General features: G+C 41.3%; 1 protein-coding gene across 1 annotated transcript; it reads left to right on the forward strand.

Moving 5' to 3' along the window:
• The first annotated feature begins 5,606 nt into the window (after positions 1–5,606).
• LOC116266045 (phosphate transporter PHO1-like) lies at positions 5,607–13,205 on the forward strand. The gene is made up of 14 exons (XM_031647115.2): positions 5,607–5,919; positions 6,309–6,609; positions 7,800–8,157; positions 8,235–8,283; positions 9,335–9,406; positions 9,876–10,005; positions 10,155–10,278; positions 10,645–10,894; positions 11,038–11,142; positions 11,260–11,304; positions 11,427–11,579; positions 11,705–11,983; positions 12,679–12,815; positions 12,920–13,205. Exons 1-14 carry the CDS (start codon positions 5,677–5,679, stop codon positions 13,008–13,010), a joined length of 2,337 nt encoding a protein of 778 aa, XP_031502975.1. The 5' UTR covers positions 5,607–5,676; the 3' UTR covers positions 13,011–13,205.
• The last annotated feature ends 496 nt before the right edge of the window (positions 13,206–13,701 follow it).

Raw genomic sequence — 13,701 nt, forward strand, 5'->3', positions numbered from 1 at the left:
ACGCCAGGGCAGGACAATGCATCATATCGTTCATGAACCTCAAGTGCCACCACACACTCGAAAAAGGCGGTTCACGCTTCATGATGGCTGAGGCAATCTGATAAAGCCCAAAGGCAGAAGCTCGTCAGCTTATTGGGTGGATTCACTCAGCAAGGTTGACCCTATGCATTCCCATATGAGCATAATCCCTCTACGACTCTATTCTATTGCATGCACTTTCATTCTCTTGAAAAAGGCAACAGCAGGGAAGGAAAAAGGATCCACCAACCTTATCTACACATTGTCAAAATGCGCTTTTCTGCAACAAAGATGTTGTTTGTTTCCCTTTTCCTTCTTCTAAAGAAGGAATTGGAATTATGAAGCCTTTGGAACTTGGCTCGCCACTGTTTGCCTGGATAGCATTATATTATAGGCCACTGGGTGAGGAAAGAGCGGTTGATAAAAGGGGAAGGCAGCTAGTGGCAGTGGCAACCTCCTCTTATAGTCGCTTTGCCAATGTTTGTAGAGAATTTCACAAAAGAATGCTTAGCTTTTGGAGGAACAATGGAAACGCATTTCATTCGTCTTTGAATTTAATCTACAGAGGGAAGGGCTGTGCTTGAATTAAGTTCTGAATTGCCACCCACGTTTTTTGCTATTTTGCTAAAAGTTAGGTATCTTTTTGTAAAATATTCAAATCTTTATTGGAGAAAAAAAAAAAAAAAGCTTCTATGGCACATTTTCTGGCCTTTCGGACAGAGGGAAGCAACATTTCTGTCAAGGCACTTGCTTTCTTTCTTAAACGTGTTTTAATTTTCTAAATTATTTTCGTTATTGGTAATATACATTTGCGTATTAACACCCGTCATATATGTTGACGTCTATACATAATAAAGTTATTTGGTATCCTAGCTATGCGCGTCTTCACCAATTTTTTAAAAATGAAAAATTAAAAACAAAGTTGGCTGTTTCAGCTGATTATACGAAGCAACAAAATATATTTATGTACATTTTTTAAAAACTAAAAAGTGTACAAGAATATTTAAAAAAATAATAAAAAAACTTTAAAAAGATAAAAAAAATAATATAAAACATGCCACACACGTATCATGCGATGGAAGAAAATTAATCGATTTGCTGCCATTTGATTCTAATTATTAACGAGTCAATGCATGCCAGTCTCTACAAAATACACGTACAGTACGTGCTTGTCATGTCATTGGTAATACAAGTAAATGATATATGGTGTTTTGTTTTGATCCCACACATATATATTTATATTTAATTCAAAAGAATAATTTGTTCATATAAATTTTTAGGACTTGATTTTCTTTTTTTTCTTCATTTATAATTATATATATATATTTGGGGCGAAGCTTATACAAAGGGTTGAAGTTCACGGGAATCAAGAGAGCACAAAGAGGAGAAAAAAAATAGAGAAAGTAAAAGACATAGGGAACTCTACAAAAACAGAGACAGCTAGCTTTTTGGATAGACGACAGAAACGTGTTCAAGTTTGTATTCCTTCCACTCAACCGCGTAAATTTTCTATATAAAAGAACGCAACGGGATTTCATTGGATGAAAAAAATGCAAACCGCAAGCATCTTTTGTGTTTTACTACCAAAATTCGTGCGTCTTTACGTAACATTTTCAGAAAAAAGATGATATGCAGGGAGCTGTTTGTGGAGATCCATCAAACAAAAGTTTGTCATTTTCAATCCCGTCCATGTTTGGAGAGTTTATTATTCATCTGCATCCTTCGGTATTCGATATAAGTAACTCTTGAAATTTTCCTTTCTGATTACTACAGCCATCCACTAAATATCTAGTGGGAGAAATGAGAATTAGTGCTTAATCTTTCATGATCAAACTTGAAACTTCTAGCAATATTCCTGGATCTTGTTAGCTCGGTGTGGGGAAATTGGGTCGGAACTTATGTCCGGATCGGGGTCTTTATTTGCAGATATGTCGGAACCACTATTATTGAGGTTTGGATATCCATATCTAACTATGTTGGATCTCAAGAACAGGAATTTCCATTGACAACCATCAATGGAAATGGGAAGAGTGGTTTAGTTAATTTTACGCGACAGGTGGAAGGCTTCATTAATCACCACCACTAGCGGAGACAAAAATTTTAGCTAGCTGGTAGTGACACTAATTCAATAAAGGGACACCTATATATATAAATGACCAAATATATAAAATTATTAACATAAAAATAAGTAAAGTTTGTAAAGCTGGTGTTGGCAATTGCCTACACTAGTCACTATGTGGTTCCGCCACTGATCACCACTTGTCAAATGATCTCGGCCCTTGAGGCCGCGGCAACGTCTTGCTATGTAAGGGATGCCCCCCATTAGTATCTTTCAGTTACCTGTCTATTTTCATCTAGTGTCTAAATTTGAGGGAAAGCCCAAAGAAACAAGTTTTGGTGTTTCCATGCGTTATGAAATTATGCTTTGCATTGCATTTAGCGCCTGTCCTGTTTGGCACCCGTCGGTCTTACTAAGTACAGTGATTGCTTCTGCTTGATTTGCTGCTTAATGTACAGAAATGGCATACCTTGTACTAGACCCTTTTCGAACATTACATTTATAAGCAGCACCAGTAGGCACAATGATATAGCTAGGCTAGCTAGCTAGGGCTGGTGGTTGGTTCACTAATGGCTTGTGAGCTCAACAAATTAAGCCTAAAATATAGCTCACCTTCACTAGCCAATTTTTACCAATGGCTCACGCTTTAGATAGTTTATTCCTTGAAAAATGTCTGTGAGTTTGTAAATATAACCATGAGTTTAATCCTTGAAAAATGTTTGTAAGTTTGTTAATATAACCATGAGTTTATTCCTTGAAAAATGTTTGTAAATTTGTTAATATAACCATAGCTGCACAATCATGGAGAGAGTGAGAGAGAGTTGAAACTGGAGAATTACCCTTGAGATGGATAATGACACACTTTACTCAAATCATTCTTCATCATCGAACAATGAAAATCCTACACCTGCCCTTTCGTATGAATCGTTTATATCTTATTAGAATCCAACTTTGATGACGACCAAGATTTTTACCTCTAGATCGTCCAATTTTCGTTAATCAAATTAGGAAATTAAGGATTCAAATCGACTTATTAGTATTTTAATGAGTGAGAAGGAAGAACAGTTCTGATGCCACTAGCTTTGGATTAAGCAAATTCAATTTGTACTTCGACGATAAGATGCTGTTTAATTAGGTTCGTTAGCTTTACATAAGATCATCTTTCTGAATCCCTCCATGCAGCGGTTTTCGGGTGATCTTTTAGATAAGTATACAGCGGAAAACAATTTAAGTACGCTAGGAAAGGAACCCATGGAGATGAAAGTTAATCTCATTTGAATTAGTGGAAGAAGCATTACCCTTTAAATAAATACTTTCTCATGGGTGACTAGGAAGGCACATAATTCTTTAATGCAATAATAGTTTGGTTTAGAAAAGTGGACATTCACAACCAAGCAACGGATTGAAAATCTTATCTTAGCAATATAATTAGAGGTAAACCAATGACTTCCTCCTTTTGTGGCCAAAAGATTTATTGACATTTCTTTTATATGATAAAAAAAAAAAAAATTTGCCCGTAAAGGGGGTCCCAAATCCTATTCCAACATCACCATAAAAAGTGTTGCTGATTTCCTAATCTTATTTATTATATATACAAATTACCCAAGTTAGAGATCATGTCCAAGTGGGGCTAGCACCCAGAAGTTCTTTTGTTGCCAATCAAATATTCTCAAGGGAAGATTATATTGGCCGGAACAGAGTCCATGACTGGCAAGTTCTGCAAGTTCTGATGCCCTGTATATAGCAACCAGCAACAGTTAAGAAGGCTCCACCAAACCCGATTGCAATTGGTCAGATGTTTAGAGAAAACGAGATCCAGTTCCAACTCCAGATTTGATCAGCCATGATCTGATTATCTGGATCTGCAGTAACAGCGCACAGTATGAGATCCATCCTGAGATTTGAATTGTAGAGGAGGAGATCATGGATGGAATCCTTTACTACAGGGGGTCGGGTATGGTGTTAATTTATAGGTATCCGATCCATTTGCGACCCCAGTTTACGTGACTTATATATATATTATATATATGTACCATTGCTTCCTTTTAGAAGCAGGATGCTGTAAATAAATACCTCATATGTGAAGTTTTAGCCAACTTGGACCAATTTATCACGTTTCTAATCTTCAATGGTGCGGAAAAAATGTTGGAATCGGGCGATTGCTTGTCTCCAATATCTTCAAGGCCACACGAAATTTCTTCATACATTCTACCAAGTTTGCTACTATTCGTATTAAAAAAGTTGAGGTATTAGGCTACCACTTGTTCTTTCTGGTTAAAAGGCACTCTGGTCAGCGATGTTGGTAGAAAGTTATGAAGAAAGGACTCCAAGAAGGAAGGGAAAACCAACGACTGGCAGGATGAGTGCCTAACCCCTAACGGTTAAGGAGAGAGAAAGAAGCGTATTCTCTTTTCTTTAGCATTGTGGGGAAGGAAACTACCCACTGGAATGGAAGTGCCGGAATTCGTAGCCCGAGAGGTGCGTTTCCCCCTTCGTTCTAGTTTAATATTCTCTTTCACCACCATCAGAATATTGTGCGCTCCAAATGTTAACCTTTTTTCAATGTATATGTGTGTGAAAAAAGAGATCACATGCTAAAGAAAATAATTACATATTATGGCATAGATGTTTAGCGTCATGAAAAGAGCTAAAGTCGAGAAAAAGTGTTGATGAAAAGAAGAAATTCATAAAGGAAGATTTAAGATCATTACGGAGTTGGAAGCTCAAAATAACAAGTTATGTGAATGATTGTAAAGGTGATTGAGGCCGTTCGTGGTTTCAGATGAGAAAAAAAAGGACGGAGAGAAATAAGGCTCGTAAAGCCGATCTACCTGAGCAATGTGATAAGGCGTGACGATGATTGGCAGGATTTTTTTTTCCTTCACAATTTGTGTAAAGTGCACTTGATAGTGGCCATCTCAACAAAGCACTTTCTTCTCAACTGGAAAAGAGAGAGAAACAGGGAGGGGGAGAAAAAAAAAAAAAAAAAAAAAAGGAAAAGAAAGTTTAAAAGAACAAACACGATGTGGAACCAAGTATGGACAGACCTTAGTAATCCTACAATCGCATTCAATTCGACATATCGTTCAAAGTTTCTCACTCCGCACGATATTCTTCAACAAAAGCAACAATGAATTGCAACATGCAACGTAGCAATAAAAATATAAATATGCAAATCAAAATAGATAAAATGTTTCAAAGTAATAAATAATTATGTGGTCATTTCGATTTGAAGCGATAGACTCTGCCTCATTTTTCCGGTAGTGTGATTTAAGGTTTGAACTCTTGACCAGCTCTCCTTGGTTGGGTTCGAGCCACGTATTAAAAGCAGCTGATGTAGGGGGCTGGGACAAACGGGGAACGTGGGGGCCTAACTGGGATGGACGCTCTCCCAAAACCACGCCATGGGAAGGGTGCCGTGTGTCTCAGTAGAAGGAAATCGACGGACGGCTAAGATTTGTTCAGATTCCATGTTTTATATAATCTGGCGGACGATGACTGCATCAGCTTTGCCTATAAAGCTGACGCTCTCCTCCAAACCCACCCTTGTCACCACCATCACAAGCTTCCTCCTCCTCTCTCCCTCTTTTCGGAGGAAAATGGTGAAGTTCTCAAAGGAGTTAGAGGCTCAGTTAATTCCGGAATGGAAAGACGCTTTTGTTAACTACTGGGCGCTCAAGAAGAACGTGAAGAGGATCAAGCTTCTCCGGGAATCGAAGAGCGCTCATGACTATAACAACGTATCAACCGGCTTCTCCATCTTCGACCCTTTCCGCTACATGGGCGTCAAGATTGCCGACAAGTTCTTCGGGAAGGCCGACGACGACGGCCCCATAATTCAGGTGACCATTTCAGAGAATGGTAGTTACTTGTCCTGCGGACTCGTTTTTCTGGTGTTGTTTCTCTTTTCTGATCGTTTGGCTTTTCTTTTCGTTGAGCGTCGTTTTAATTTGCCAGCAGTGGCGGAACATGAATGAATCTGCTTTTGTCCTTTCTTTTCTCTGGTAATGGGAAGTTGGGGGTAAAGGCGTGATACAGCTTCCTCTCTTTGGAGCGTTTTGTTACGCTGACGACCACCTTCGCTTTCTAATCTTCGGCCTTCTGTCACGCAACTTTATGGCCATGCAATCCCTGGTTTCGGACTTCCTGTATTAGAGCAAAGCTTCTCTTGTTATCTTTTGTGGGCATTTCATCAGTAACTTTTCTTCTAAAGAAGGCTAGAAATTGATAGGTGAGGGAGGATGAGGAGAGTTGGTATCAAACGGACCTGGTGACCCTGTTCACGGAGGACGACGAGGTGAAGGAGTTCTTCGCCTGCTTGGACGAGCAACTCAACAAGGTGAACCAGTTCTACAAGTCCAAGGAGGCGGAGTTTCTGGAGAGGGGCCACATACTCAACAAGCAGCTCCACGTCCTCCTCGACCTCAAGCGCGTGCTCCACGATCGCCACCGGAAAGTCTCCTCCGCCAAGAGCGACGCCGGAAACTCCCTCTGCTCCAGCCCCCTCTCTCTCTACGGATCAGAGTCTTCTGGTAATCCCCCCCATTTTTATAGATCCTTTAATTCCCTCTACATCTCTTCAACCTCCGGCATTTGATTAAAGATAACCGAGGACACGAGCTAGCAGATGCTGCCTCCACTCCACCTTGCGAGTGTGAGCCCAGCTCGAGCTGATCACCTTCATTTCTGCGGCAAAAAATGTGGAAGCGCTAGGTGCAGTATAATTTCTCAAACATCATATGCAATCACACTTCAAAAATCGGTTTGATTTGAAACGGTTTTCATGATTTAAAAATGATGTTCAGCCTTACGTCGTTCTATTTGAATGTATAGATAAGAAGTTATTGAATATATATATATGTGTGTGTGTGTGTGTGTTTAAAGCTTGTGGGGCTAATTACCTGTCCTCATCCTTACAGTTTTCACGACCATGTTTCAAGTATCAGTCAATTTACTAAGATGACGAAAACAAGTCGGTTTCCGGTAGAGTCGTGGTGGGGTTTTGGTTTCATTAGATCCGACTTTTCGAGTTGGGGCTTATAGAAGTGGCGGTCTAGTTTGAAGGAGAGGATTCCCCATATATCCTCACTTTTCCGTCCTCCTATCATTTTCTCCACCGAAAACAATCAAAAAAATTGCTTGCAACCTGTGAAAGATTTTAATCCTATGTATTCTAGAATACATCCTGCAATGGGTTTGTTATGGTTCGGGTTTTAGTTCTTAGTTAAATATGATATTTTAACCATTTTAAGCTGATCCAATTTCGCATTTAGTCATGCATGATCCTGGCAAGAGATTTAGAACCTGATCCCGTTTAAATCAGCGTCTTCGATTAACTATTTAACTATGTGTGGAACATCTCTCAACTTTATAAAAGAAATATCTGTAAAAAACGTGGAGAGATTTTGATTGGCTAACTAACAAGAATTTGGAATATATTCATTCTGACGTAATGTTTTAGATGCATAGCTTTACACTTTGAGTTACCGCCGTACCACGAAAGGTTTGGTAGGAGTCAGAAACGGTTCAACCTTATGTTTGGTTTTGCTTCCCTTAGCGCGGCTGAAGTCCCAACCCTTTGAACCCAGCCAAGTGCCTGCGTTCAATCAATGGTACATACCGACCTGGTCAAAGAACATATGGACATGTCCCCATATGGCTCCCGGTCACCGCCAAAACAGTCACTAATCTATGCAGCGAATTTCACCTTGGTTCATGACAGAAACAGACGAGCCCGGCAGCGACGGCTCACCGGCGGCCGGCGACCTGGTGGCGGCGCTGGAAGGGAACGGAATGAGGGTGGTGGGAGCGGCGGCGAAGGTGAAGACCAAGAAGGAAGGGGTGAAGTGGGGGAAGGGGAAGAGCAGAAGCGGGTTGCGGATCGAGTTGCCGGCGACGACTCCCACAAGGGCCATCTCGGCGCTGGCTCAGGGGCTGTGGGAGGACGTCATCAACGGGCCGTCCAGGAGGGAGGGTCCCGGTCAGGCGGTCAACCGGAAGAAGGTGCAGTGCGCAGAGAAGATGATCAGGGGAGCCTATGTGGAGCTGTACAGAGGGCTCGGCCTGCTCAAGACTTACAGGTGCGTCCGATCCTCCATCTCTCTCTCTCTCTCTCTGCAGTTGGCAGTCGTTGATGGTGAGTTTTTCTTCATGGCAGCTCCCTGAATTTGGAGGCTTTCCGAAAGATACTCAAGAAGTTCGATAAGGTACTCTCTCTCATTTGAACGAGAGGGAATCTAGCATGATATTCTTTCAGTTGTTCCAGAACCATGATATTGGTTTTCCATGGCTCATTATTTTTCATCTGCATACCATCCATTCGTATATCTTAATCAAAACCTTCACTTCGATCTTCTTTTAGTTGTTCCAGAATCATGATATTGGTTTTTCAGGCCCCTCGAACTTGTTCTCAACATTGCTTCACGTTCAATATTCTGTTGAATTAATCCCTGCATGTTGGTGAACCAAAAAAAAAAAAACGTTTCCTAGCCATTTTAGAGGTGCCCATACTGGGATTTAAATTGCTCGGATCCAATATCCATTTAACTCATTTGGTGAGGGATCCATTTTGGCATTCTGAGTTTGAACCTAAATCTGGATTTCGTTTCGAGTCTTTTCTATCTCATCCCTCGTGTGAGCATGCTATATTTGATCGGGTCTGAGTTGCCGAGATATATATCCAACCCGGAGAACGATCAACTTGACAGTGGAAGCTGAGAAAGCCACTCAACTCCATGATCTCTCTCATACATTATTGGCCAAAAGGACTCTCTAGCCATTACTTTTATCCCCTTGCTCACCTTAGCACCTTATAATGGTTTCTAGTTGCCAACTAAACTTCACTTCCTCTTCCAATCCTGTGGCAAACTTTAAGTACAAGATTTAAAAAACTAAATAGAATAAAGTCATGCTCCGTATGTGTATTTAATGCGATATGAATATATATCCAGAACAAATGTGATTTTTAATCTTAGTAAGCATGTGAATATAAGCGGACCCTATTGGAAGCATAATTGCAGAATCTTTAACTTTTAAATTAATTTTACTAGTTTATTTAAAAGCATGGTTAATCCAGACGTAGGTGTCATTCGTACTCAGATATGTTTTCACAAGAGTGAAAAATATTAAAACCCATATTCTCCAAAAAGTAGATATAGAGTCAAGGAGAAAGGTTATCCCGCATTTCCCATTGCCGACGATGATCTTTTATCTGCTTCCATTTATTAACATTTTCTTTGTTAATTCTGAAACAATCAGGTCTCGAATCAGCAAGCTTCACCTACGTATTTGAAGGCGGTTAAATGCTCGTATTTCATAAGTTCGGACAAGGTAATGCTCAGTCGCACCCTTCGCTTTTCTAGAAAATACAAAAACTTTTTCATGCATTATAGCGTTAACGGAACACTATTAATTTAACCAATTACTTTATCTTTGACGCATTTGTGCTTAAATAATATATCTGCATATCCATGAAAGCATATCTTCTGCATCCATGTTGAATTCACAAATAATCGCAACGCTCCAAATGGGATCCTTGTCTTATATATTTAATTGTATGGCTCTAGTGGGTGCACTTGCAGTTGTGAGTGCCACAACTGGATGCACTAAGTTAAATCACCCCGACTAAAGTGTTGAACAAAGAATCATAGGGCCCCTGTCCACACTGGTTTGAATTTTCTTTTTCTAAAGTTCAATGTTCCAACTTTCTTGCTCTAGGTTGCACCATAAATGAATATATATGTATATATTATTTGTGGAAGTAAATGAGTAATGTAAGTAATCTTTGTGGTGGGGGCAGGTGGCGAGGATGGGGGACGAGGTGGAATCGTTGTTCACCAAGCACTTCGCAGGGAACGACCGGAAGAGGGCGATGAAGTTCTTGAGGCCTCAGAGTCAGAAGGGTTCTCACATGGTCACCTTTTTGGTAGGTATGTAACGTCACTCTCCGACCCACACACATGCATGCAGGCAACATATTCTTTGAAGCAATTATTCTTCTGCATATCAATAAACAAAAAACAAAAATGCTATCAGTCTCCTCTGATCCTGTCCTTGTGATGGTGTTTCTTTGGTGCAGGTCTGTTCACAGGGTGCTTCCTGACGCTCTTCTGCCTTTATGCCTTTCTGGCTCACCTCTCCGGCATGTACTCCCCCTCTTCATCCGATTCCGGCTACATGGAAACCGTCTACCCTGTTTTCAGGTATACACGATCTAACAAAGCACCCTCCTAACATCGTAACTACATTAACTACAGTGTAGTGCGTGTTAGGGGGTCGAACACACCACATTTGTTCGACCCCTTGGCGATGCAGCCTTTTGATTTGCCACCATTTTGTCCCCATAGCATAGGTGGGCTCTCAGCCATCCGGACAGGCATGCATTGTGCAACAAATATCCAGGTCCTGCAAGCTTGGTCCGGACTTTTTAACTCCACGGTTTCATGGTTTTCCACCATATAGTTTGCATCATTAGGTGTTTGACGGAATGTACAAGTTAGTGTAGTGGTGGTGGGGATTAATTAACATGATTTTTTTCTTGGGTGCCTCTATCTGGTGTGCCTGTGAAGCATGTTTGCGTTGATCAGCCTACACATCTTCTTGTATGGAGTGAACATCTCTGCTTGGAGGAGAACGAGGATCAACTACCGTTTCATCTTCGATTTCTCGCCCACGACCGCTCTCCGGCAGAGGGACGTCTTCCTCATCTGCACCACGATCATGACACTTGTGGTCAGTGCCATGGTGGCCCACCTCATCCTCCGGACTAATGGCTTCTCGCCGTATAACGTCGATGCCATCCCCGGAGTTCTCTTCCTGGTAAAAGAAAAAAGACAAAGTCCTCTGCCGTTTCTTCAAAACCGAATCACCATGACACGAATCATACACCACACAACACATTGTCACCTGCAAAAATTGTTTAGTAATAATTTCTTATTCTGTTTTTCTTTTTTCATTTGTAGATATTCACAGGCTTGCTCGTCTGTCCTCTCAACATCTTTTACCGCTCAACCCGCTATTACTTCCTGCGGGTCATGCGCAACATCGTTTTCTCCCCATTCTACAAGGTAAATTCCCAGACTCTCAAGCTTTGTTTCGTTTTCAAGAACTTGGTAATCAATATCCAGGTATTATGGGTTATGGTAATACAATCTTACATTCTAGCGATGTCCCTGGACTAACAGGTATTGATGGTCGACTTCTTTATGGCTGATCAGCTTACCAGTCAGGTGCTTTGAATTCCACAAATCCCGCTCCGATCGTATTGCTTGTTTCTTGAATTCCATGTTCTAATCAAGTTTTAATTGATAAAACGAAAGGAAGTAACTTCTTGTTGCTTGTTGGAGGGCAGGTGCCATTGCTCAGGCACATGGAGTTCACCGCCTGCTATTTCCTCGCCGGCAGCTTCAGAACCCACCACTACCAGACTTGTACTAGCAGCAAACTCTACAAGGAGCTGGCATACGTTATTTCTTTCATGCCTTACTTCTGGCGTGCAATGCAGGTACGAAGACAAGACAGAATGTTTTCTGTTGTATATATTTGAAGCCATGGATGGAGGTGCTAACTAATTTATATATATGCTCGCCGGATTTTGGCCACTGATTACTTTTGCTTGGACGCGTACAGTGTGCAAGAAGATGGTTTGATGAGGGTGACCTGAAGCACATCGCCAACTTGGGCAAGTACGTGTCGGCCATGGTAGCAGCAGGTGCGAGGCTAACCTACGGGATGCAGCCCACCCCGGCATGGCTGGCCCTCGTGGTGGTCACCTCGACCGTGGCGACTGTTTACCAGCTCTACTGGGACTTTGTCCAGGACTGGGGCCTGCTCAACCCCAGGTCCAAGAACCCATGGCTAAGGGATGACCTCGTTCTCAGACACAAAAGCCTTTATTATCTCGCCATTGTGAGTACCATTCCTTTGCAGACTTCTTTATATACCAGAATTCCACTTTTCGCTGTCTCTAAGAAACCATTAGTTAGTAAAGAAAGAAAGAAAGAAAAAATGTCAGTAACAGTTCAGTTTTATTTTGCGTTGCTTGCTCCGTGGCGAAAAATGCTATTGAAGGTCTTAATGGCCAAACGATCAGAAACACTCCAGAAACGTAACAAACACAAAAGAAATACTTCTGGGGAAAACGTCAGTGAAAAGGCACCTTCACTGCCAAAACATTTTTATAAGAACATAAGACTCTGCTCCTTATGTTATAGAGAGAAAGTGCTCAAACTTCTCGGATAGATCTAGTAATGTCGCCTTGCCATTTATCAGCAAACATTAGAAACGTCCTTCTAATTGGACTGCAGAATTGCCAAGAAGAGAAGCTTCAGCAATATTTCAGTTTTGGATCAGATATGAGATCCGTGTATTCAGATTTGTCACGAGCTATAGTGTTGGTGCTAGTAACACCAACATGTCCAAGCTCATACGTTCAAGCGTGCGTGCTTGTTGCTCCAACACGACCAAGTTCTTTAACTTCGATGTACATTTTTGTGAAGAGAAACTTTTGTGTTAACAAAGGACAAAGGATCATTCAGATCGATATTGAACTACTCTTGCTGTTGGGCGAGGTCATGAAGGGACTATTTTCTTGCATTTTTCAGGTCGTAAACTTTGTTCTCAGGCTTGTTTGGATCGAAGCAGTCATGCCCATCAACACCGGTAAGGTCGATCTTAGAGTGGTGGAATTTGTTGTAGCATCACTAGAGGTGATTCGGCGCGGCCATTGGAACTACTACAGGTAAAATTATAGCACGTTTTAGGCTGTGATTTGCTCATCTCATGCTTTTAATTTCTTTGTGAACTTAAGGGGTTTATGACACAAATATGGGGTTCAACTAACAGGCTCGAGAATGAACACTTGAACAACGTGGGCAAGTTCAGGGCTGTGAAGGCGGTGCCGCTTCCTTTCCAGGAGATGGATGATGATGAGTGAGTTTATTTAATGGATTGAAGGCTAAGAGAATTAATTGCTCATTGGGAGGGGGCAGGTTTTACAAGGAAATTAATCTGCAGAAAGTAGACGACTTCTGTGCCAATTACCCGTTGGTCATGTAACCCAATCTCAACGAAGGTTTCCATGGGGAAGCACGCTGTAGAAACAACATTGCATAAATTGATCTTTTGTATATACATTTTCTTCTCTTTTTCTTTTTCTTGAGGGGCGAGTTGAGCTTCTTAGACACAATAAGACTGTGCTAAGGGAGCTTGAGGTCTTAAGTTCATTTATATCTCTGTCGCTTCCCGAATGAACGTCAAAATTATAATTACAGCGCAAGCGTCCAAATATATAAAGCCAGAAAGAAGGACCAGCTTCGAGAGAGAAGAGCTCTACGCGAGTCACGAGCGTCAGAGAATTCTAAATTTTGCCCGCCCAACAAAAGTAACTGTGTCTAAGCCCCTTTCTCTCTCTCCCGTCCGTCTGCTGAAAATCCGACCTTCTGCATTGTCTGTCTTTCGGAAAGGTCGTCATCGCCGGTTCCTGCGGGCACTGCTCGTCAAAATATTGTTATGTGTCTCTGGCTTTCTTTTTCCCCTTCTTCTTGTTGCTTTGATTCTGGCATCCTATCCTAGTTCCGTCAGGGATTTTAGATTTGTTCGATTCCTTAGGGGCATTTTCATTTGAG

The sequence above is a fragment of the Nymphaea colorata genome, chromosome 12, assembly GCF_008831285.2.
Source record: "Nymphaea colorata isolate Beijing-Zhang1983 chromosome 12, ASM883128v2, whole genome shotgun sequence".
NCBI classification, from domain to species: Eukaryota; Viridiplantae; Streptophyta; class Magnoliopsida; order Nymphaeales; family Nymphaeaceae; genus Nymphaea; species Nymphaea colorata.

What these genes read in the sequence shown, in the direction of transcription:
- LOC116266045 (XM_031647115.2), top strand. Translation starts at nt 5,677, where the DNA reads ATGGTGAAGTTCTCAAAGGAGTTAGAGGCTCAGTTAATTCCGGAATGG. An exon ending in CTACGGATCAGAGTCTTCTG is followed by an intron (nt 6,610 to 7,799) that starts GTAATCCCCCCC and finishes GGTTCATGACAG; the next exon opens with AAACAGACGAGCCCGGCAGC. An exon ending in CTGATCAGCTTACCAGTCAG is followed by an intron (nt 11,305 to 11,426) that starts GTGCTTTGAATT and finishes GTTGGAGGGCAG; the next exon opens with GTGCCATTGCTCAGGCACAT.